Below are 26,908 nucleotides of genomic sequence, written 5' to 3'. Positions count from 1 at the left end.
TGCTACACCTTAGTTTCAGATGTTGGTTCTCCAGAATTAGTGTCAAATTTCTCTTGTTTTAAGCCATGTGGTTTGTGATCATTTGTTATGACATAGAAATCAGCACAAACCCGGAGACCTTGGGTAAGGAAATTATAATAATGTTCCCTAGGGATGATAAACAGGTTGAAAATCATCGATATAATTTTATGTTCTAAATTCTAATTAGTGTATTTGAATTACAGACAATCATAGTTCATGTTCAAAAAATCACTTGATAAATGATTCTTGTTCATCTCCCTCAAATAAACTTAGTAAACAGAATTATAGTTCTTCCCAAGTTAAAATCAAATGTTAGTTTAATTGGTCTGCCTGTGTGAATGGAATGACATGTAATTTTAATTTCAGCCCTTTGTATTCCAGTAGGCTTTTAAACCAAACTACTGCTTTGAAGCTTTCTAAGCTATTATCTGAATATATCCCAAAACCCTCTACTTCCTTTTTATCTCCCAAATTAGCAGCACCCCTTGCCCACTCTCTCATATGTTTGCGACCCCACTGGTCTCTGTCTCTGACCTGTGGCAAAATGACTTTCTTCAGCTGCTCCTGTGTGAAGTGCTCCACATAGGCCTCAATGTGAGACAGCAGCACCATCCGCACATGTTCCTCGTGAACCTCAAACAATCGGAGAAGCACAGGGATTACCCGCAGCTGGAACAGGGCTGGTGAGAGCAAGCAAGGGATTTCTCCCTGCACATTATCTGTCCCAAAAAGCAAAGAAGGTTTCAAACTGTCATTTTTGTGAGAGGAGTACCAAACGTAATTCATAAACTAACTCCAGAACTTACAAATATTCTCAATTGTAGTTATTTTGCTGACTCACAATTTTTCAAGGCTTAACTATCTTAAATATACTTAAATTTCTACTTTGTAGAAATGTTTGTGAAATACTGGAGATTATACTTAATGTACTACAAAGAAAGCTAGTATTTTAATAGGACTCTGAATGATTAACTTTTGATGCACTTATGTCTAATCAGGACGAAGGAAATCAAGGAAGATTTATTTTTTTATATTTTATCGTTTTTACATTTACTCACATGTGTATATATTGTTTGAGCCACCTAGCAACTTCTTATACAAGATTAGATTAGTGACATATTAATATCATTGCTGTGATTTATTTAAAAAAACAGGAGGAATTAAGTGCAACAAGAGGACTTTGATGCTGGATAGTCCTCTCTTTTCTTTAGTTAAGGTAATGGTTATCAAACAGAGGTACCCTTGTGAATCATTTGGGAGCCTTTAAAAATATATATGCCTGTGTCCTATTCCTGTTCTAGACAACTGGATGAGGCAAAGAGGCCAATCTTTAGCAAGCTATGAGTGACTCAGGTTCACTCCTGTCTAGGATCCACTGAGGAATATGATGGAAGAGCTACAGAGAAAAATTTAAGGCTAAAGGGAGTGACACTGAATTAGGTAAAATGAAATTCTTAACTATAAAACAACTACCTGTAATACCTATTTGTTGGATTGAGATCTTTGAAGAAAATAAATTCTGAAACCAGGATCTACCTAACCATAAATTCCATAGTATTATATTAACAATATATTCTCTAACCTGATATTACCATCCTGTAGAGCTATAAAGTTACAAAGTTTCAAAGCAGCAATTTCATTTCACATTCAGAAAAAAAAAACCTTGAAGCCCCAAGAAATAAAATGATTTCAGAATCTTTTCACTAAAAAGGGAAGATGAACTGCTCTTGGTAAGTTAGGAGGCATAGGTCTAAGTGATTCACGGCAAAGACAAAAGTTCCCTGAAAATGTATACCTTACTTTAAAACTTCTTATGTGCTTTATATTCTAGTTCTTTGTGAATGTGTGTGCGTTAACTTCTTATGACAGTAAATGTGACTCTCCAGGAAGATGCTCCATATTTATCTCTGGGTTTTGGTACCAAGGTTTGAGTTAAAGCTATCATATCAGGGATCAAGAAACTGTTTACTGTACAGTACAGTAATTTTATTCTGATCAAAAAAAGCAGACCAATAATATTTTGAGAAAACATTCACCTTTTTTGGGGCCAAGCAGATAAGGAAGAAAACTCTTAACAGCTACTGGCTCTGCAAACACCAACTGATTAAGCAGAAGAGGCACCAATCTTGAAGCTATCAATTCCTCTGACAAGCAGCTGACTCTGTCCAGCAAAAATCTGAGGATACAAAAAGGAAAGCCTGGGAAACTGGTCATGACACGTATCAGTTTTCTTGTATGGTTTAGTCACCTACAGTCTCTATCCCCCCACTTCTAGCAATCTGATGCATTGTGAAATGTAGGAAAGGTGACAGGCTGGTCACCAAGTAATTAGGAAAAATACAGTGTGAGGCAAGGCCAGCTAGTCAGCATACCTGAAATCCAGCTACCCCTTATTAAAGGCAAAGTGTTCTCCTTTATCACCTAATAAGCTAAGGGATTTCTAGATAATAAAAAGCACTTTCTCAAATTTAAAAGATGTAAGAGATTCAATTATCTAAGTTTTCTTAGTAAAGAAAATACAGGCTTTTACTAACCTCATTAAGTTCATATATACATACACAGACACTTATATATATGATATATATATATATACATATATAATATATATAATACACACACACACACAAGTAAGCTTTCTATTGAGAAATCCAGTATTAGGTATCACCAGTAATATCCCACTGTGTAATCACCCTTAGCAGATAGCCTTGCTTCCTACTTTATTAGGAATAGTCCACAAAATGCACTATCCTCTGCAACCCCATGCCACTTACAATAGTCCTACATACATGCTCATTCCCACCTCCTTTCCAGTTACCCAGGGTTCTAGAGTCTCTTCTTAAGGCCTCCCCCTCCTCTCCACTGTGTCAATATCCCCTTCCGATTCATGCTCCAGCAGTCCCTCCAACATGACTGCAGCTTCAACTGCTTCCTCCACTTCTCTGCTTGCTCCTTTCCGAGAGCCTATAAACATGCTTAGATCTCTTCCATTCTTAGAAAGTGTTCTTGACTCCATTTCCTTCTTTAATCATGTTTGCTCCCTTCAAATTTTTCAGGAAGTTTTTTACCCAGCATGTACTTTCTCTCCTTTCATTCTTTTTGCTAGGTAAGTGCTCTACCACTTGAGCTATGTCCTAAGCCCTTTTTGCCTTAGTTATTTTTCAGATAGTGTCTCACACTATTTCCCTGGGGCTGGTCTTGGACAGTGATCCTACCTACTACCTCCTGCATAGCTGGGGATTACTGGTGTTAACTTTCTGCCTGACTAGCCTTTAAACTGTGATCCAACCTCTGCCTCCCAAATAACTGGGAGCTGGGACTGCAAGTGTGCCCCTTCATGCCTGGCCCTTCCATTTACTTTTGAACCCACTATGGTCTCACTCTTTTGAAACAGCTCTTGCTGAGACAAGGTTACCAGTGCTAATTGAATAGACATGCTAAATGAATAGACATGTTCCTTTCTGAAATTTTCTACTCCTTTGAGAATACACAGCCATCCTTGGTCTCTGGCTCTCATTTAACCACTGATTGTCCCATTCACCAGCCACTCTTTCCCACTCACCCCCTCATAAGGTCAGATGCTCCAAGGATACAGTTCAGGTCCACTGTCCCTTTCATGCTACCCCTTTCTTATGGGTACCCCTTTCTTATGGGAAGTATCACTAGCTATAAGCTGATGAGACTTTGATATTCACCTGTAGCTCATCAGCTTAATACTTCTCTCTCAAGCTTCAGACCTGTTTGGCTAACTGTCCATGTATATCTCTATTTGAAGTCCCACAGATACTTCAACACATCCTACAATGAATTCATCATTCTTTCTGTATATTAGGATCTCCCTTCCATTACTTTCCATATCATTTGGTGATAATTACTAAGGCTTGCCAATTTTATCTTTTAAATCTTTCTTATCTCAATGTCTTCTTCATTGATGCCTTTACATGTGGCCTCACATCTGCTAACTGGACTACTACACTCTTCTATCCATCTTAGACTTGTATGATTTAAGTCTGCTCCCCCTCCATGGACATCAGAGCTATCCTACAGGGAAATCTAACCATCTCACAGCCTGCTTTCACTTCTTCAGTGGCTTCAATGCTAGAAGTCCATTTACAAATACTGTTAACACTGCTCACTGCCACATACAGGGACTACCTCTTGGAATTTGCCCTCCTATAGAACTCAACTGCTTGTTATTCCCCACACAAGTCACACTGGGTCTTGCCTTTTTATATTCATTCATGTTGCCCCTCTCCCTAGAAGAGCTTTTCTCTAATTAGGTCCTGTCTTGTGTTCCCAGGACTCCTGGAAAAGCTCGATCAGTGCACCCACCCTTGTATTTTCAGTCTGCACATCCATCTCCTTCATCAGAGCTGTCTTATCATTAGGACTAAAAAAAAAATCCTGACTCATAGGAAAAGTTCAATAAATATTGTGAAATCAAATGTCTGACTCATCTTCTCCAAGTTACTGAATTTAAGGTCTTAACTTTCTGAACTTACTTGAAGAATTCAGTTTTTTCCTCTTCACTCTTCAATGTTAAGCTTTTCAAGAAATTCACAACTTCTAGAAAATCATTTCTAGAAGCAAAAAACAAAAACAAAAACAATGGATTAGGAAAGGCTTATTAAATACACTGAAGCCATAACCACAGATCACATCATTATGATTTTTAACAAAGAAACATTCTACATGCTATTTAAAAGATTTGACATAATGCTAGGTATGGTGGCTCAACTTCTGTAATCCCAGCTACTTGAGAGGAGCTGCTGGGAGGATCTAGGTCCAAGGCTAGCCCTAGGAAAAAGCACAAGACCCTATCTGAAAAATAAAAATAAAACAAAGCTGGGTGCCAGTGGCTCATGCCTATAATCCTAGCTACTCAGGAGGCAGAGAGCAGGAGGAATGCGGTTCAAAGCCAGCCCAGGCAAATAGTTCCGCTAGACCCTATTGAAAAAACCTTCACAAAAATACGGCTGGTTGAGTGGCTCAAGGTGAAGGCCATGAGTTCAAGCCCCAGCACTGACAAAAATAAAAATAAATGGATAAAAGATTTGAAGAAGCATAATATGAGACAAATACTATAAAACCTATAAGAAACCTCCTATTTTAATATCAAAGATCTATGAAGAGGCTATAAACACACACATGCTTATCATGCTTTATGATTTTAAGTCACCATAACCTTTCAGACTTTTCATTGTAATAAGACATTGTTAAATGAACTATCCTGGGAGAAATGACATTAACGTTACAAAATAGTTGATTCCCAAGTCTCCTTTGGTGAGATAAAAATGACTGAAGAGGATCTTGGAAAGCAGAATTTCTTTTTTTTCTTTGTAGTACTTGAATTTCAACTCAGGAATTCATGCTTGCAAGGCAAAAAGCAGAATTTCTGTATAAATCACAGGAATATTCTTACTTCTGCTGAAAGTTATTCAGTCAATCTTCGGGCCAGGCAGTCAATTTCCTAGGGGGCTGCCAGACAGTTTCAAAGGCTGTGGATTACTCAGCTTCAAGGCAGCATTACTCCCATCCTACCCTATGGAACTGTTGTACTGATACTTAAGAATACAAGCTAGGTAGACTAGCATAGCTATTACCTGGGTCTCCACATCCTATGTTTCCATCTGCAGATGACTCTTGCACAACCCAGGATTAGAGGCATTGACACCCTTCTCTCGGCATCTCCTCCTCAGTCCAAAACCCATATGCAATTTTTTTTTGACTACCCAAAAATTTAACTACTAGTGTAGTTAAGACTGGTGTTGGCCAGAAAATCAATTAACACACATTTTATACATTGTGTGGAAAATACACAAGGACCACAAGAGATCCCTTTTTACTGTGTAAGCAATTAGCTGCTCATGCTAAGATTATTAGTCTCACACGGCATTTAAGATACAAAACTTTAGCTTATTACAATAGCAAAAAGAGGTGGCTATGAAATTATTATAGTAGTGTAGAATGTCCTACAAGGACTTTGCAGATATGACTTAATAGGACATCTTTACATCTGTTTACAGTTGACTTTGAAAATGGTACCATATAGGGTCTAAAAGTATTGTGTGTGTACATTTTGATAAATTTTTAATATCTTATGATAGATTTGTCTATACTTCACGATAGTAATGATAAAATAAGACTACATGTATTTTATACATTCATACTTTTTTCCTTTTTTGACATCTCTAGGCTGTGAAGTATTTCTCAGTTTCTTTTAAATTGTTAAAAAATCTCCAAAATAATTTTAAAATTCATATATAAGCAGATTTATGCATTCAAACCCATGTTCAAGGGTCATTTGCATTTCCTTCTGTCTCTGTAGCAAAGAAAATGTACACCGTGTCAACTTATACCTAATCAAATTGGCTCAGCTGCCTTAGCAAGTGGTGATGGCCCTGGCTCCTTCTGTTGTCTCTGAGTGGGTTTTCTCCTCACATTGCCACAATGGGATTTTTGGGAAGTAGCGTTGGTGTGTTTTTTTAGCTTTCTTCTTCCCTTTTTATTTAATACACAATTCTTAATAAAGAACTCACACTATATTCAATGATGAGAGAATCTATTTACTACAAAGGATTATTCTCTGTAGAGGATTTATATTCAAGGGAAATAAAATACTACTAAGAATCATCTAAAGGACATGGAAATACCTTGGTAAATATGCACAACTATTTATTTGTCAATTAAAAACATAAATTAGAAAAAGCCCTCTCACAATGGAAAAGTTTAGAACAGTTTCTCTGAGACATAAATGATATAAATATAACCCGTAAAACTATAACTACAAATACTACTTAATAGCATACCATCCCTACAATATTATCCTAAAGATAACTCTTCCCCTTTCAGAGATGATATTGACTTTCCCTTTGTCCTGGTTTCCTGGGCTCTTTAACTGCAAACATACAAGGATACAGTTTCAAAACTAACACAGTGTTAGCTTTGCTTATAAAGGCATGAATATGAAACTGACCTGTACAGAAGTTCTGCAGTTATGAATAAAAAATGAAGAACACTTAATTAAAACTAATCTTGAAAGGTTCAGAAACATCTCTGAATCTAGGAAAGCATTTAGTTATATTATACCCTAACTTCTAAACTGACTTCTTTGCTTCTCCACTAAATATTACTAAACAAAGAAAAATAAACCCACTCCCCCAACAAGAAAGACTAAAAATAACAAACTCCTATTAGTAATTCAATAGCAGCAAAAAAAAAAAGTCCATTTTTATTCACTTTTTCAATTCACTTATAATTGTAAACCATTACACAAGCTAGCTTCTTCACAATTAGAAGCGCTAATGAATCAGGATGTAATCTCTAAAGCCCAAGTTTTCACGGCATGTAAGAATTTCTAAAACTTTTTATCTGTGCTTAAGAAGTTGAGAGGGAACCAATTTCTTCCTCTATTTTCTTCTGTGGACATGATTCAGTCTCTTTCAATAATTAACAGGGACTGCATTGTTTGGTTCCTCCAAAACTCTCCAATGACATTACTCAATGGACAACAGTGGAAAGCAGCCTGTAGCATATCACACTTAGATGCCCTCACCTGAAGAAGTCATGGGATAGTAAGGTGCTGAGTGCTGGCCGACATTGCGGAATAGGATTCAGTAAAGCTGAGTGCAAGGTCTGTTGAAAGCTGGAGAGAACATCCGCTGAAACTGAAATCCAGAGCTACAGTTAGTTTCCAATGCCTTCTCCCTCTTTTCGGGACCTCTATAGCTGGAGACTGACGAGAGCAAAAACCAACCTGTAAAAGCCCAAACAAACAAAGCCCTGGCTGTTGCTAAATGGCTTCCTGTTTCCTTTAAGCCAAACTCCTTGGCAGGTGTACAGAGCTGTCATCCCAGCACAACCAAGTACACGCCAGATGCCTCCCCTTCTATGTCTCTCATTTCCTGATTGTTTAAACCAGCTCATACTGAAAGTACACGATGTAATAAGTGGCAGGTTTGATGGCCTTTCTCAACCAGAGTTCCTCAACTATAGAACACAGAAAGCTATTTGAATGACTGTATTTTCAATTCTTCCAAGAATGATACACAATTGCCACAATTCTATGTACAGAATCTTTCTATGAAAGAGTAGTTACTTCATTAAACACAGTGATTGCCTTGGTGCCTTAGGGTTTAATTTTCAAATATTAAAGCTGGGATAATTTAGAGGTGATAGTCAAACCACGCTTGTAACATCAGAACACTGCATAAGCCCAGAAAAAACTACATTAGCACTGCACAGAGCTTCAGCAATGTGAGATGTAGGGCCAACAAGGGGTCTAATATGACATACACCTCAGTAAGTTTAATAGAGAATTAAAGGGTTAGAGTGGTCATAGCAAAGTGACACAGGCTGCCAAGCACGCAATTAGAGAACACGGAAAGTAGAAAGCTTAAAGGCAATGAAAGAAAAAACACTGAGTAGCTAACTGCAAGAAAACAAAAAGACTGAAAGAATGAAATGTTAAGCCTGATTTAGAAGTTAACAAAAATTTTCAGTCATACTCTATTATTTAGACTATTACGTCTTAATCATTAGTGGCATTTATTTACTTATTGGATGGGTCAATAAGGAACAGTCTTTGAACCACAAACATTATCACCAATTAAAATGGTAATCACACACAATACTGACTACCACAGATCAAAGTGTTTCCTACTTTCTCATTCAAACTAATGGGACCTAAAGCTTCCTAGTGTTAATAGTTGCCCTAAATAAATTATATGGTAAGCAGCAGGTTCCTTGCTATGCTCAAAGATTACAGTCCTTTGAATTCCACACAGAATAGACATGGATAATTTTCTTACTTAGTCTGTGGATGCAAGGGTCCAACTCCAACTCACCCTGCTCATTTAAGATTGTAAGCAAGCTTTCCACCAATATTCCAAATGAATAGGCATCCCGGGCATGTCCATGGGACTCTGGAAGAGTTGTGAATTCTGGAGACTAAAAGTAGAGACTATTAGAACTGAGGGTCTGCCTTATAAGCCATTTCTAATTTTCTCAGAAGCACTTTCTCCCATGTTTGCATTTGTTATATTTGAATGTAACTTCATAGTATCACACACTAATTTATAGGCTTTAAATACTATCAGTACACTGTACCCCATAAATATATACAATTAAAATAGCTGGTCTCTCTCTCAAAAATTAAAAAAAAAATCCAGCTATTAGTGAACAGAATTTATCAAAGATTTAAAAATATTAAATGGGCAAAAAGGAAAAAATGGTCAGAATATAATACATGTATATGGCTTTCAAAAACAAGTTTTGATTGCAACCCAGAGTAAAAAATTGTATCATAATCCAGTATACATACATATGTACAAATACACAAGTAAACCAACATTTCATAAAACAATACTTAACTTTAAAATTTAAGATACCCAATGATATCTTTTATTCCATTTTTTTTCAAAATACTGGTTAGGACACTTACACTGTCCCCAAATCCACAAATTACCACTGTGAAGAACACACACAGATACACACACTATATTAATTTGGAAAACTTGACTTATTTCATGTCTTAGGAGTACACTTAAGTTTATAATTATGCTTATATTTCCTATCTTTGGGGATTAATATTTATTTATAGGAGTTATAAGAAGAAACTTAAAGGGGGCATCAACTTTTGAGCTTATGGTAAATAGAATCTTTACCAGCACCATAATATTAATTATCATTCTTCTACACATCAGGGATCCGAACTAATGGCTAGCTAGGCAGATAAATGGCTGGGGCGACACAAAGGAAAGGATGATAATGGCTTCCAGCAAAGTATAATGACATCATGAAATGGGTATGATAACCCATTCATGCTAGGATGCCTCTATCTTAAAACAATATCATAGGTATCTACATGACCAAAAAATGTAAGATGGCTCCCTGGCTGTGGTAATAAGATTAATATTAGAAGCTTTTAAGGCCAGAGGAATTACAAGGCATGTACAATTTAATAAAGAAAGAAATGGGCAAAGGGAGTTTTTTACTTCAGCTGCACAAAGGAACCTTCACTACATTCAAAGTACGTCATCTTACCATCTCTTCAGGAGGGGCAGATGATGGGTCTCTTATTGACTGAATACTCCTCAGAAACTAGACAGAGAAATAAATTAAGGAAAGTAACTTAAACATGTTTGACAAACCAAACTCTTTTACCAAGTTACAAAAGCAATAAGCAATGGAAACAGAAGAAATGAAACCTTCAAATCAAAGCCACACATTAAATACAAATTTAAAATCTTCCAAATAAAAGACAAATAACAGTACCTGACACAGCATAAGGCTTAGTAGAAAATAAATGCTAGTTTCCCTTCCTCTCCCCTTCAGCTGGCTTAACAGACATAGTCTGTTGTTTGGAGGCATTTACTCCTTTAATTTCCTTATATGGAAATTAGAAAGCCTTCTTTCTGTTTTTGCATAGATGTGTTTCAGCCAGTTGTGGCAGCACATGCTATAGCAAGTAGCTTGTGTCACAGCTACTTGAAAGACTGAGGCAGGAGGGTCACTTGAGCCCAAAAATTTGAGACCAGCCTGAATAACATCCTATCTCAAAAAAAGGCTTTTTAGCACAAAACAAATCTATCATTAATCTTCTCACTAAATCACATGAATCTTTAGTCTTGCAACATGAGATATAAATGTTGAGGACCTTATGAAAACAAAACCAATGTCTACAAAATATGCATGTTTACTCACCTACTCAAACATTATTTTTGAAGAGTTTACAGGTCCAAAACACCATTTAAGGCATTAAGAATACAAACCGAATTCAAGCGCATCCCTGCCTCCAACTACATGCTCATCCTAGAAATAAACTAAGAATTTTGGCAACAGAAGGAGTGACTTCTGTCAGTAGTGATTTTTGTGAGTGATTTTGTTGGGTAGGAAAAAGCCTCAGGAAAGAAGTCAGAGGGGGTACTTAAGCTAGATCTTTTATTTTTTGGTGGCACTGGGTTTGAACTCAGGGCCTCACACTTGCTAGGCAGGTACTCTTAGCGTTTGAGCCACTCCATCAGCCCAAGCTGGATCTTAGATAACCTTCAGGGAGCCCAGGGGAAAGAAAGGCAAGAGAATGGCATTAAAGAAGAGGAGAATGAAGAACAACAGATCTAGAAACATGACTGAGCTTCATGAGACAAAGTGTAACCACAGGGACATTTCAATAACTGAGTAGTAAATGGGGCTGAAGGTAAGCTGGGCAAGAGATTGTGAAGAGCTTTGAATGCCATGGCCAAGAATTATTTCTGTAGAATGCATGTCACAAAAAGGACTACCTGCTTGTATACTATTTAGACATAATGTTAATTCAGAGAAGAGAAATGTTCAGTAAGGGCAGAAGTAATCAGAGTGGTATCTTTGTGTAAGTTGTAACATTTGAACTGGGCAGGAGTCCACGAAGGTACTATTAGACAAGGCCTAAGTGTGGAAGCCCAAGGAGAACACAGGAACTTAGACTGAGGCAGTAAGTCAGTGACCCGACACTTTGGTATGGACATTTTAAAGGGAGTGATTTTTCTTTTTTTAAGAAATAGTTAAGTCTAGCAACAACCTGCAAAATGATGAAAGAAGAACAAAATAGAGAATAGGAAGGTTTGTGAACCTAGGTGGGAAAAATATAGATCTGTCAGACAAAATTTTAAGTACCACAGGCAGCAACAATACAGCCTACTATGAGGAGTTGGGCTGCATAGGTCCTAATTCCAGTTGCTAGAATATAACGTATGACTTTGGAAAATTTGGATGATTATTCAGTGAATATTTCTTGAGTACTTAACATTAACCAGGCACTATTTCAGGTATAGATTTTAAAAATGTTAGAGACTATCATACCTTCAAGAAGCTCAACCTTTAAGACAGAAGGCAGACACATAAAAGTAATTTCAATATTCATCATTAAGTGGTATGATCAAAGTAAGTACAGGGTTCTATAAAAAGCAGTAAGCCAGGGCATTTATTTAAAATGTTCAAGCAAATCATTTTACAAATCATGTTCCTTATCTATAAAGTGAGGGAAAATGAATACATGATCACTGGTGCTAGTTTGAGAAATAAATCCTACAATTCTATAAACATGGACATTGACAAAAACTTCCAATCTCCAAATCTATGACAACGCTAGTATTGAAAGAAAGTGGCTAGGAAAGAACCACATTTACCAAGATGCCATCAAGTCCTCAGGAAGCAAGAAGACCTACCATCTGGCTTACCTCTGGTGTGGCCTGAGAAACTTTACAAACAGTTTCCATTCCTCCTAGCTTCCAGTGCCCATCTTCACTTACAAACACAGATGATAAGCAGACATTGTTGTGTGTTAGATGGCCCTGGGGAAAAAAAAGAACAGAAGACTGCTACTCCAGTATTTGAAGTAGAAGTTTTAAAAATCAAAATACTAACCACCAAAAAAGATTATGACAAGCCTTCCCACCTGTAGCACAGTAAATGGAATTATACTTTAAGGAATGACGAATCAAATAAGGTTAGAAAAAAGGAAAGAAATGTAATGGCAAAGCTTCTGTTATCTCTCCTGCCTGGTGAGGCAAGTTCATAAAGACATTAAAGCCACTACACAGATAGACTCATGACCCATTTCTGTGGGAACCAGGAGACATACATGTCTTTAAATATAAATTTACAAGACTTATATCCTATAGCATTTGCTTCCAGTGCCTTTAAAGATAAATTTATCTTTTCTCCCACAGGTTATTTTATTAATTTTCTCCTCTAAATTCTTTCTCACCTACATTCTATCACGAACCCAGATCCACTTCACCTGAAATCTTGTCAGAAGGCATTAAAAAAATTCTGCCTGAAGAAGAGGAAATGGAATGATAAGGACCACCAGAAACATCCCATAGACCACAGAAGAGTCAACTTTAAAACTATAAAAAATAGTACAAATAAGTAAGAGGAAGGGAGAAAATGATAATAGGGTTCAAGTACTTAAGTTTCTTTCCAAACCAGAAATAATTCCAGTAGAAGAAAGAACACTTAAATTATTCTACTCGTGATCAAATGTGTATGTATTTTTATACAGTATACTCTGATATATATATATCATATATATATATATTATACACATATATATTAAAGGAAGGTTTAGAATAGTTTGTATGAAATGCTTCCATTTGAGGAAAAATAAGAGAATAAACATAAAAATATCTACTTTACATGCACAAAGAACATCTCTGGAATGATACTGATCACCAGAGTTGCCTCTGGAGGGAAGAATCAGATTCAGGAATGGGAGAGAGACTTGTCCCTATGCGCACTCTCAAACTGCTCCAAGTTTTTACCATGTGCACTCATTTTCTCCAACAAACAAGATAATCCTCCCCAGTGAAGCATTATATGATAAATCTTGTTATGTGAATTCACAAACATACTTTAAAAAAATTTATTTTTATTTTTATTTTTTTGTTGGCACTGGGATTTGAACTCAGGGCCTCATGCTTGCTAGGCAGGCACTCTTACTGCTTGAGCCACTCCTCCAGCCTGCGAACATACTTTTAAGTGACTCTAAATCCCACATGTTACTTGGCGAGTCTGTCTCCCATTAATAGAAAAAACTTAAAACTTACATTAAGATGAGTCAAATGCAAGTATTTCTAACCTGCGACTGGGGTTTTGTTTTGTTTTTTTTTCTTAATCTCAGAGGATTACCAAAGACCTTAATGCTTCAGAATGCAAATATCATTAAGAACTAGTAGCTCAATAATACTGTTAAGAAATAGACCAGAAGTAAACATAGGAACAGCAAGCATCACTATAGCACTAAATGTGGATTATATCAGAGTGTTAAACTGCTGTCTCTCCATTGGCCTCAACCACTCAAATGGGAAGGGATGTGTATAAACTGTTTATTCTAAGATATGGTCATTTCTTTTGTCAAAATTTAAAATGGGGCAAAATTCCTGCAAACAGATAGGAACTCTGGTCTAAAGCAACATTAATGTTAAAACTCTGTCTTAACAAATACCACCTTATAGCTATTTTTAGATACTTACTTAAAACCTACTCAAATTTAGAAGAAGACTATTAAATTGAAATAAAATTGCATAAGTAAAAGCCCAGGGACAGAGAACTAGTTGCTATTTCCACAAATTGTAGCATCTTGTCCCTTCCAATGTGCTATTTTTTTATTTATATATATATAATATATATGCCAAAAAAATATAAAATATATTAAATACATTATATAAATAATATATAAATATATATATCATAATTTATAAGCACCTGCATCATTCCCCAATGTACATTAACTCCTGTGAGGCAGACTATACAGTTACTTACTCTGTCATGAAGGAAGATGAGAGCCAGCAATATGTCATAGATTCCAGCACAGACCTCTGCAGAAGACAATGTTTCCAAGACCACTTTCAGAGGTTGCACTCGCTCAGTGACAAGATGAATGCCATCTGCTTCCACAGTACAAGATAAAAATCTTAGCAAGCAAGGGTGACGAAGAGTCTTTAAGTGCTTTAAAATACAAACAGAAGAGTTGATTAACTTAGCAACTCAAAACCAGATTAATTATGGTTTCATATGCACTAATAAAAGTCAAAAAATGTATTGCATTCAAGATCCTTTCAAGCTCTTTACCTTTTCCATAATTTCAAATAAGGCAAAGGAGGATCTACAGCTTGTTCTAACTTTATTCAACTTAACATTTAAGAGACCTGAGGGAGTGGCTCAAATGGTAGAGTACCTGCCTAGCAAGCATGAAGCCCTGAGTTCAAACCCTAGTATCGTCAAAAGCAAAACAAAACATTTAAGTAACTGTACAGAAACCTCCTGCTCCCATAGGGTAGTGTAAGATCCCAGACTTTCCAATTATTCCCGATATAAATTCTGAACAAAGTGGCATAAATGACTACCTAACAACTCTCAAAAGTAAATATGCACATTATGAAGGAGAGTAAAAACTTGAAGAAGAAACACCTGTGAGAATGAATTTCCTGGTGTGGGAACAAACCACAATTTTGGAGTAATATAACAAAGGTGCTAAATTTCACTAAAAGTTTTGCCATCTTTCTAGCCAGAAGAATCATAGAAAGGAATCTAGGCAGGTCAGAATATGAGGAGGATATCCCAGAGAGTAAGAGATCTGGGGAGGAAGATGCCCTGATTTTCTGCAAAGCCACAAATTCTCAAATGTCTGAACCAACAAGTATGCACAGGGAATAAACCCAAACTAGCAAAGTTTTAAGAAATGAACTGAGATATGAACTGCCATTCACAGGAAGGATGAGAGAAGAGTATTTTAAAAACTTGAATTTTGAACCTCATGGGAATTAGTTAATCCGGCTAAATGAAGTATATTAACATTTTCAGAGCACTATGGAAGAACCAGGAGTCTTCACAGCATGACACTGAAAATATCCAGGATGCAATCCAAAATTTGTACTCAGCAAACAAGGATCAATTCTTATTGGAAAAACAAAATACTGGAAACTGAACATTCAGTGCCCAAATTAATAAAATGGATGTAAGAGTCAGTGAACCTGAAGATACTAACCAACCTAAAGAACAAAAAGAAAAAAGTAGAACAGAGGGCTGGTGGAGAGGCTCAAGTGGTAAGAATGCCTGCCTAGCAAGCAGTTCAAACTCCAGTACCGGAGTAAAAAAAAAAACAGCCAAAAAACCCAAAACAAAACAGCCACAGGAACCTGTGTGACAATAACAAAAGGTTTAATGAAGGTGACTGATGTCACAAGAGAGGAAAAAAGAATTGGGGCATAAAAAACTGTAATGGCTGAAAACAGAAATTTGGCCAAATACTTAAATTTACAGAGTTAAGAAGTTCACTGAACACCAAATAGGATAAACATTTTAGGTTTGAAAGCCATATGGTCCCTGTGCTCTATTTTTAAAGCATCTTTAAAAAAAAAAATTCTTAGCTCATCCTAGGCTGAAGTTTTCTGATTCTACTTATAGATCATCAAATGTTTAATACTCACTTTCATAAAACATTTATCTTGTTTTCTTACTTTTTATCAAATATTTAATCCTCTTAAAATATTTAAACATTTTTTAAGCTTTTATCTTTTTTATTACATAGAAAAGTGACTGTCACTTTTTTGATTACATATCTCACGGGTAACAAAATATTACATGAATAACTGATATGTACTACGGTATATATATAGTTTATATATAGTATCTATATAAAATACATATTCTTCAAAAACCCATGAACAGAAAATACCAAAATATAAATGTAAATTTATTCCCAATGTTTCTTTTCTTCCCCAACTGCAATGAATTACGTTGCACAATACCTAGAGTATGAATACCTATTTTTAGAAACCCTTAGTAGGAAATACCCACCTTCCTATCTGGATATACATGGATGACAAGTATAAAACAGTTCTGTGTCTAAACATGGGGGTTAAATCTGCAGAGTTTCTTTCCTTCTCTGGTTGTTCCTGTTACAGCTCTATCAGCTCTGGGTTTTCTAATCCCTGTGCATGCTTCATATAGTGAAAATTTTGATTTGAACAACTGAGGACAGCCATAGTGTAAATCTCACCCCAGATAATAATTTTATTTTTAGTAAAGCCTAAACTGCTAGAATGCTGTTTTTCTTTACAAATCACCCAGTGTTTCCAAAAGAAATTGTATGACCTTAAAGTTCTGGTGTCTATCCGGTACAATTCACTTGTCATAGGAGAAGCCTTGTAAACCAGTCATTGGATTGAGAGGAGACTAATGGATGTCATCTGGAACATAACCTCCAATCTAAAAACAGGTTTCATTTTCACAAGTAAGCAGTTAGTAATGAACACTATAATAAACACCTTCTTGGAATCTTGGAATACAGGACAGCCATAACTTTTCTTAGGTACAATTTTTATATCAGTTTACTCAGACTTATCTATTAAACTTCTTCCAGGCAGAGTTACAGAAGAATCTTTTAAGTGTGATTTCTCTACTTACTTTTATTTTCTTGCAGTAACTTCTAATTTTTCCAACTCTAAAAATAGCTCCAATAGGACTTTTGTTTATTCTTAAGACGCAAGCTATTACCATCCCCAGGATTACTCCAACAAATAAAACATAATGAAAATGCTGAAGAAAAATGTACTTAACCAGCAGTTACAAGCTATTAATTTGAATATTTGCATTTAATACAATTCATACACATGGAAATAGAATACAGCAAAGATCGAAATGAGTCAAAAATTATGTTAGCAGGTTGGATAAAATGAGTGTGCTTAATTAGGGATAACTTTTTACAAGTATGTTCTGATCTGTAGTTTCTGGATAAAACTATGAGCCTCCTTTATATTTTCATTTTAAGGATCATTTCAAATAACTTTCAAGCCAAACAGAAAATACTTCACTTTTGCTTAAGAAAAATTATTCATTTGCCTTTTATGTCATGAAGGCTCTAATTATTTTCCTTTGATTTGTATGCACTTTCATTCATTCACCTTGTAGTACTCAAGACATACTTGTCAGAAGGAAAACTACCTGTTTCAGTGCTGGCAAGGAATACAGAGTCAATAAATGGTCTCTTGCTTAATAAGTAAAATAATAAAAAACAAAACAAAAACAGACAAAATAATTTACCAGTTGGAGGTGGGGAATGGGCAGCTTAGACTGACCTCACACTCACCATTTTCCTGTCTTAGCCTCCCGAGGGCTGCCATGTACTAGCTTTAGGAAAATTCTTGATTCAAAGTGAGTTCTTGCTTGTTGAATGAAGGAAGATAGGAAGACAGGAGCCAGGCACCTGTGGCTTGTGCCTGCGATTTTAGCTAGGTGGGAGGCTGAGATTAAGAAAACTGAAGTTCCAGGCCAGTCTGGGAAAAAACTTACAAAGAGCCCATCTCAACCAATAGCTGGGTGTGGTGGTGTGTACCTGTTATCTGAAGATATGCAGGAGGTTGAGATCAGGAGGATTGAGATTCTAAGCTAGCCTGCGCAAAAAAGTTTGTGAGATCCCATCTCAGTGGAAAAAGAGCAGGACACAGTAGTGTTATAGGAAATGTAAAATAGCAAGATCTTGGTCCAGGCCAGCTTGGGCAAAAAGTAAAACCCTATCTTCCAAAATAAATAGATAGGAAGAAATGATTCATTGCATGATTCTGATCAAGGCACTTGTCATTCCTTTTTGGTACATTCACTACTATGGTATATTCATAAACTGTGCATACTGATTCACAGGAAAGTTAAGTTAATAATTAAATGGAAATATTTCTTGATGTAAGCTTTTGCTGCTTCAAAGAATGGGGAGCCAGAAGATAAACATGGTAAAGATAACTTAAGAAATTTTCTCAGTGAGTATCAGTTGAACAAATAAAATGTCTCTTGTTCTGGTATAGAAAGGTGACTTGTTCAATTAGAGTACCTAGAAAGTACGCGCCCCACTGTCATTGACTATCTGCTATTCCCCATTCAGTGTATCAGGTGCTACTTTCTGTAAGGGACTGAATTCTGAGTAATTCAGAATTTATTTATTTAGTAATACTAAATTTATTTAGAATATTTATTTAATAATACTAGACATGAGTAATACGATATAGTTTGTCACAATTTGTGCTATTTTTACTTATCTATGCCCATTCAGTTATCTCAAGTGTGAGATTCTAGTCCTGAATATAAACTATTCCCACTTTCCAGGAACCAGTTATAACTCATCCATCTAGAAAATTAATTCAAGCCTTATAGCTTAACTCTTCACTGCTACTCTGCTTCTGATTGCTACTTCATTCTGAGAACTATGTAAAGTTAGTTGCAATTTTCTTATCTATAGCTTAAATCCACTTGCAAGCTTTTAGACAGGGAGAAAGCCATAATTTTATGTTGTTAAGTAAATATAACAAAACCGAGATGCCCTAACTAGAGAGCAATGATTTTTCAGGGAAAAAAAAATTCCCTTCTTCCTTGAAGATGCAAATCTTGGGACAAAGATGCAGATACATTCTGTTTTTAAATACCTATGGTCTGAAGGTTGGCTCATACACTAGAAATAAAATGTAGACAGAGAAAGAGATAAAGAATTCCTTTTTGAACAACAGCCATCTGAAGTTCTGGTGGAAGATCCAGGTACATATATTCAAAAGACAGGTGGAAATGAAGATCTGGTTCAAACAAGTGGTTGGGTCAGATACTTAGTTTGGAGTAGAAGATGGGATGACTGTAGGCATTAAAAGAGCACAGGCAAGGAAGTGAAATCTGGAAAGTGTGGTGGAGAGCTAGGAGATGACCAGTTCCACTATATGCGAGGGGCAACTTGTGAAGGTCTTCTGAATGAATTGTTATCAGGAGCCTTTTAAGAGCATCAGGATCTAATTATGAAAAGAAAGAAATAATTTCTAAGAACCGTAACAATGTGGGGAAGTTTACTTACAAAGGCATGAGAGTTGTAAATGGTGGAAGAAAAAGAAAATATTAATGTAAGAAAGAATAGAAAGGCATACCCCAAAAAGAATCAAGCTCCTTTAAGTATAGCAATCATTTCTTCCTTTCTTTGTCACCCACACTACTATGTGTATTCTCAAATATTTTAAGAAACCTTCTCCAAAGCAGCCTGAATCGATCATGGAGAACAGCATAATGTCTCCCAGGACACCAAATAGAGTGAGTACTCATATAATATCTACCTACCTATGCATAGACTCCTATGATTCTTGGTACTAAGACACTCAGGAACCATTTTATAAGCTTGTAATTATCATGAAGCCTTAACCAAGCACTTAAATTACAATAAACTATAGTAACCAAATTCTGACTTTGAATTTATCATTCCTTACAGGCTGTTGGTTAGAAATCACCAGTAAGCAAGTTATGAATTCAAGGTCTAAGAAAGTCTGACAGAACTAAGTATTTTTCATACTGTCTTGTGGCCAGAATGTATACCTGCATTTCATCTTATTTAAGAGGCCTACAGTGTACTACAATTATTATTTACTTTTTTGACAGTAATGGGGTTTGGAACTCAGGGCCTCATGATGGCTAGGAAAGCACTCTACCACTTGAGCCACACCTCCACCCCTTTTTTTAGTTACTTTTTATTTTTAACCTTTAAAACTTCTAAAATTTTTGGTGATACTGGGATCTGAACTCAGGGTCTCATGCTTGCTAGGTAGGAGCTTTATAACTTGAGCCACACTCCCAGCCCTCTTTCTATTTTAGTTATTTTTTAAGCAAGGCCTCACGTTTTTGTCCTGGGCCAGTGTCAGACCACTACCTATGGCCTCCTGGTGTAGGTGGGATCACAGGTGCCTATCACCATGCTCAGCTTATTTGTTGAGATAGGATCTCTGAAACTTTTTGCCTAAGCTGACCTTGCACCATGATCCTCCTTTCTATACCCCCAAGTAGCTGGCATTACAGATGTGAATCACTGTGCCCAGTCCTGATTTTTTTTTTTATTTACAACAGTAGAGAAAGAGTATAATTGTTACTCAATAATGAAAACAATATCTACTTGAAATAGTTATTAAAACTATCAAAAGTAAAATTAGGAACCCAAACTAGAGAATGAGTAAGCTAACTACATTGCTTTAGTATTTCAGATATCAAGGATATAACATTCCTGTAACTTAATAGATTGAATGCTATATATTTTTCAAGTACTGTGACCTGCTTTTGAGATTAACAGAAGCATTCTGATAAACTCCTTATCCTCTTGTTACTATTCCAAATTTTAAATTTCCCTGATTCACGTGTGAGGTTTTCAAAGTCACAGTATGGCTGAAGAAGACATAAATATGAACTATTTACAAAGACTCAGTCCATAAAAGGGTATCTATGGATATGAAGGGGAAAAAAAAATCTTCACTCTCAAGCTTTACAATTCCTACAACACAGAAATCCTTAATATCAAGAGTAGATCTTTGTTTCCTTTCTTTAAAAATTTTATGATCTGGATTATTTAACTTTCAGGGTTCAAATGCCATAAAAGGAAATACAGTTTTAAGAAAATCTTACAGTCTTAAGAAAAAAAAAAACAAAGAAAGATTATAAATCTGTAGTACCTTACTCATTATATTCACTCTTATGTTATAAAAAAGCAACATGCACAATCTGGTTAAATGAATGAAACAGGACTTGCGTTTTAGTCTTATATATTAATTGTATATATAGAAGTAAAGCAAAGCATTGTATCTTTTGCAAAATCATGATAAAACTTATTAAGCATATCTAGATGGGGTGGAAAAGAGAGACAAAAATGTGTTTTTACCAAAAAGCAAAATTACCCAAATAACCACCTATACTGTTTATACTGTTTACTATAACACAGTACAAGAAAATGCACCCTGGGCTGGGGGGGTGTAACTCAGTGCCACTTAGCATGCACGAGTCTCTGGGTTTGATTCCTAGCATGGAGAAAATTAAATTTAAAAAAATATATCATGAGAAGATTGTTACATATGTCCATTTCCTTAGGAACCATCTTACAACGGTTAATTTCATGCTTGAATCAAAGATGCAACATCAAATAATGAAGTGGTATGACCAATGAGATGCCAAAATAATATTACCAAATTACCTTTTATGATCATTAAAAAGAATAAAAAGCCATTTAAATAGCCCCATGAAATAGATATCAGTGTTCCATATCTGTTGATATTAAAAAGGGACTCAGTCATACTGTAATTCTAACAAGCTAAAGACCACATTTAGGCTGAAAATAGTATTCTTACCATAGTAAACACTGAAAAAGTAGGTAATGAATACAACTATATTTTCCTTTTTAGAAACTTTCTGGCCAGGTGCCAGTGGCCCATACCTATAATCCTAGCTGTGTGAGAGGCAGAAATCAGGACGATCATGGTTCAAAATCAGCCTGGGCAAATATCTGAAAAAAACCCAACACATAAAAGGGCTGATGGAGTGGTTCAAGTGGTAGAGCACCTGCCTAGCAAGTCTAGCAAGTGTGAGGCCCTGAGTTCAAACCTCAGTTATCACCTAAGTAAATAAATAAATGGAAACATTCTGAGGACAATCCGAATGGCTAAATATCCAAAGGAGTATCAACTGATGCTATTAGTTTCTTAAGACACTTGAGATTGTTTTATTAAATCATATTCCAAAGTAGAATCATTTCTTTCTTTCTTTCTGTGTGTGTGTGTGTTGCACATGTTGCCCAAGAGCATGCTCTACCACTGTGCTATATCCCCAGCCCTGAAATCATTTTTCCTAAGATGTCATGCTCCTGACAGTCTGTTAGACCACAAGCCAATGCTCTGCTACCCTTAGCCAAGAGCAGCAATGACCAGGTGTGAGCTAGAAGGACCTATTTCTTATGGACGAAACTGATGCCTCCAGAAGTTAACAACCTGTGTAGGAAACCTCTGCAAGAGCTCGAGCTCAGGTCCAATATTCCTTCTGGGAAATCCAGTCCAACATACTTACATGCTTAAAACTCTTTTTTGGCAGTACTAAGGTTTGAACTCAGGTCTTACACGTGCTAGGAAGGTGCTCTGCCACTTGAGCCATGCCCTCAGCCCTCAAAATTCTTTCTATGGCATTATAATGTCTCAGGAAAAGGAAAAAAAATAGTAAAGTTCCTACACTATTTGATTTCCAAGCCCATCATCAACACACTCATTAAAATGTCAGTACTTAAAAACATTTTTGTTAAGCTAGATTCTAGGTCATATAAAAGTCATCTTCCTATCTGTCTCATTAAAAACATAAAGTGTGATGGGAAAAATCACTGCAATGTGTTTTATGAAGCTTTCACTATAGCTGTAGCATCTATTAGATGTATGCCCATAAAGTAAGGCTGTGTTTTTATAAGATGAATAATAAAATACTATTCCAATGGCCTTATTTCCTTTGACCTATATTACTTTCATTTTTAATAAAAAACATGACAATAAAAAATACTAACTATTAAAGTCTTCACTTATTATGGTACCTTAGCAGCTTTGTTAACCTTGTCTTCATTTTCTCTCTTATACACAAAAACAGAAGCAAATTTTCCATCTTGCAATACAGCAGGATAAACAGCGAGTCCAGAGGGCAAGGTAAATGGTGGTTCTTTCTGTGTATAGCTCTTTAAAGCACTGTTCTCTGATCCCATCCCTTATGCAGGGAGGACGTACTGCAGCTCCTCCTCAAAGCCAAAGAGATCTAAAGGAAACAGAATGCAAATTCAAACATTAAATCTCTACTGGAAACATGATCTGCAAAAGTTGCCCAAGATATTAAGACACAATCATTCAAACCTACTCATTTCTGCAACCCTCATAATGAAGATAGGTGACAATAAAAATGGTAAATGCTCAGCAAGTTATCAACAACACTTGTTAATTAACAGTTAACAAGTCTAGAGAAAATAAATGCATGTTACCTAGTAGTTACATGCAGTTGTTCTTCCCCAAACCCCACTACATACAACTTTTCAGTTTCCTAAAAGGCAATAAAAAATACAAGGGAACTCATATTTCCTAGCCTACTTATGTACCCTGCTTTGCAAAGGAAAATATTGTAAAACTTAACTATTAAAATAATTAAACCTTCTGTATGTCTACAATAAAATTCTAAGGGAAAACAATAGAAATTGGAGAAAATTTCTAATAATGATGAGACACATATTAAGAAATGGAAAGCTCAGGTCCAAGTAAAAGACTAAAACATCAGTAGAATAATGGGAAAGGAAACAGACAACTTGGCCTGGAGATATAGCTCAGTGGCAGAGCTCTTGTTTGGCCTGCATGAGGCCCTGGGTTCAATCCCCAGCACCATACGAAACAAACAAAAATCCCAAACAAATAAGGCCCCCATAAGAAACCAGATAACTCATTAAAAGAAATACAAATGAAAATAAGCATAAGAAAAAGTGCAATCTCATTATTCTTCAAAGTTATGGTAAGCAAAGGAGGAAATTCCCACTGTGTAATGTAAAATGCTAACACACGTGTACACACACATGAACACACACAAATACAAAATATTCTAGAAAGTACAAACTACACTATGATGGAAAACAGATCAGTGATTGCCATGAGGAATGGCACAGTTAAAGGACCAGGGGAGACAAAAAGATTACAAAGGAGCATGAAGAAACTTTTGAGGGGATGAATATATTCATCATTTTGATTATGATAATGGTGATATGTGATTATAATTGTCAAATCCTAAAAAAAACTGTGTACTTGATGCTCAGTTTAAAAATAAATATACAGCAATGCATGTACACATACAAAGTATTAACAGCAGCAGCTTGTTGCTGGAGGTCAGATTATAGGTAATTTCACACATACACATAGACACACACACTGCCTGCACTTCCCAATCTTCTATATTATGAACCTGTCATTCTTTTTTCTTGGTTGTTTTTTGGTTGTACTGGGGTTTGAACTCAGGGCCTCACGCTTGCTAGGCAGGTACTCTACAACCTGAGCCATGTTTACAACAGGAACACAAATGCACAGGTTCAGATGGGGACTGTACAGCAGTTCAGCAGTACTGGTAGAACAACAAAGGACCCATGCATGTGCATGCGGAAGGCAGCAGGCAGCACCAGGTTCCAAGAAGGCCTGTAGTCCTAGAGCTGTCAGATCAGAACACCTGTCATGAGAATATTTATGTGGGAATTTCCACATTAGTCAATGTTGACTCATTTTTTTTTTGTTGTTAAATCTGTATAAGCCAAACAACATATGTCTAGGAAAATCTGTGACAATCAGTTTTCAGTTCTGGCTTTACTATAATATGAAAATTTAAAAAATATAAAGTTCTTATTGACTGGTAACGTGGCAAGCAAACTGCTAGCACTAAAAAACAGGAAAAGTTGCATGAAGGCCTGTAAAAAGTTTCATTTAAAAATCTGTAGTTTAGACAAATATAAACCAAACAATTATTATATACAATCACTGCTTGGAATTTTTCCCCACTTTGGTGAAGTTCAATTCAATGCCTTTTACTTTATTACCTTCTATGTAACGCTGCTCAAAACACATGCCGCCATTCTGAGCACAACATGCCAAGGCTAAAGATCTGAGAATGTTTCTGAGGGTAAGAACTAGTTCTGCTTTGTAACAGGTTCAACGAGCCCCTACCTACCTAGTAATTTTATCTTTTTTAGGAATGACAAAGAAATAAAAAGCTACAAAAACAGCCAAGTACCTCAACTACAGGAAACATTCACCTTTCTTTTGGGACTATAAGTAAAAGTAGTTTATGTAGGACAATGGAGAAAAGCAACTATTATTTCTCCTAATCTGGAGATGCAGTGGTAGCCTGTTCCATCTGTGCCTTCTTTTTGCAGTAGGAAGGCTCCTCCTACTTAGCATTCACATCTAGTTGTCCATCCTTCCCTCCTTCTTGGGCATAGTTAATGGCCAAAGGGCAGTCAAATTACACATTAGCCATCCAGGACGTATGGCCTGACCATGAGACAAACTACAGAAGTAAACTGGCCAGCTCATTCTCTCTCCCAGGAATTTGAACTAAAAGAGATTTTGTCTATTAGTACCAGCATAGCTGAAGGTAGAAGGTGGAGCTGGGGCTATGACAAGCCAAGGCCATGTGAAAGCAGAAACTTGACAAACACAGAGAAAGTCAGTTGGTAGGATAACAAAAAGCAAATAGCTTAGTCATATTTATAGGGGCACAGTACTCCCTCCATCTCAAGGATACAGGAAGCCCAGCTTCAAATCTGTTTCCCTATTGCCTCACTGACACTCCTACAATCAGCTCCTTCCCTGAGATGGCTTGAATGGGTCTATGTTCTTTGAAACCAATTGTCATGTCCTAAGCAGAAAAATCTACTTCTCTTTTTAACTCCTGCCTGAAAAACCAGTCAGACTAGAGGAATGAGTTACTGAGGCATTAGTTTGAAAAGTGTTTATATAAAGCTAGGTTAATTGCCTTTTTACTTAGCCACAAAATGTAGCTTTTCAAAATCAGCACATGATAAAGAAAAAAACTGAAAAAAAGAACTGCAAGAATATCCTGTCAGAAAATCACACTGTTAAGTTAGTTTCAACATTAGTCTCTCAAAGACAGAGGATGGTCACTAGGATTCAGAGACAGTGCGCCAGCAGAATGGCAGTCAGCAAAGCTAAGCATTGGCATCAACTCTCATTGTTCCTAATAGCAAATACATTCCTTGTGGTAATATTGGGCCTTACAACATCTAACCTCTGACTCAGTATTATGAATACACTGTTAATTAATAAACAATCACAGTGCATTCCATAGGAGTGTATTTTAGGTCTAAGGCTGTATGAAATACCATTTTGAAGTTAAAAGGGGTCCAACTCAATTTCTTGAGAACTCAAGATAAAGGATGCCATTTTATTTTGAAAGCACATTAAATGTTAACAGATGTTGCTTGATACCGTCAGTGTGGGGCTAACAGAACAGCAGATTTTATTTTCTGTCCAGTGCAGACTTTATTAGGGAAAATAAAAGGCTGTGCTGATGAATGCAATTTAAGAATGCCTTAAAGCAGTAATTCTAATTCTTCACACAACTGTATCTGAAGAGGCATGTATACTTTTTTTTTTTTTTTTGTGGTGCTGGAGTAGAATTCAGGACCCAAACATGCTAGGTTCCACCACTGAGCTACATCCCACATCTAAAAGACACAAAAACTATTGATACAAGTAATGCTTTAAAAATGCTAATTCAGCTAAAATTAACTTACTGAAGTGTAAGACAGATAAATAACAATTCCACTCCCAAAAGCTCTTTTAGTGGGGGGATGGACACAGAATACTGCTGCAGAGTTATCATCTCCACTCTGTATAGTGAAACATTCATTGACAGTCTCTGTCTTGAATATATGTCATAGTCTTCCGTTTTAAAAATTCGTTTTCCAATCTTCCTCCAATCTTTTGCTTCCTTGGGCAGCAGGTGAAGTTTCTGGATGGCCCACCTGCGGATTGGGAAAGTCCCTGTCTACGTCACGAGC

The 26,908-nt window shown here is 36.3% G+C and overlaps 1 protein-coding gene across 6 annotated transcripts in view; it reads right to left on the bottom strand.

Moving 5' to 3' along the window:
• Scyl3 (SCY1 like pseudokinase 3) overlaps positions 1-26,908 on the bottom strand; it is a 35,665-nt gene that overhangs the window by 7,597 nt on the left and 1,160 nt on the right. For 3 of the 6 annotated variants that reach the window (XM_074047519.1, XM_020171049.2, XM_020171052.2), the window contains exons 2-10: positions 22,904-23,118; positions 14,320-14,505; positions 12,234-12,347; positions 10,063-10,119; positions 8,865-8,967; positions 7,574-7,685; positions 4,521-4,598; positions 2,058-2,197; positions 556-740 (exon numbers count right to left, since the gene is read on the bottom strand). In XM_074047519.1, coding sequence (XP_073903620.1) covers positions 556-740; positions 2,058-2,197; positions 4,521-4,598; positions 7,574-7,685; positions 8,865-8,967; positions 10,063-10,119; positions 12,234-12,347; positions 14,320-14,505; positions 22,904-23,068 — 1,140 coding nt within the window. In that variant the 5' untranslated portion in view covers positions 23,069-23,118. Of the gene's footprint in view, positions 1-555; positions 741-2,057; positions 2,198-4,520; positions 4,599-7,573; positions 7,686-8,864; positions 8,968-10,062; positions 10,120-12,233; positions 12,348-12,763; positions 12,833-14,319; positions 14,506-21,769; positions 21,839-22,876; positions 23,119-26,908 lie in introns of those variants that run through there. The other 3 variants (XM_074047522.1, XM_074047520.1, XM_074047521.1) reach the window with 3 other exon arrangements.

Source organism: Castor canadensis, chromosome 11, assembly GCF_047511655.1.
Source record: "Castor canadensis chromosome 11, mCasCan1.hap1v2, whole genome shotgun sequence".
NCBI classification, from domain to species: domain Eukaryota; kingdom Metazoa; phylum Chordata; class Mammalia; order Rodentia; family Castoridae; genus Castor; species Castor canadensis.
Note: the sequence above shows the minus strand (reverse complement) of the source record. Positions and strands in the feature narration are given on the sequence as shown.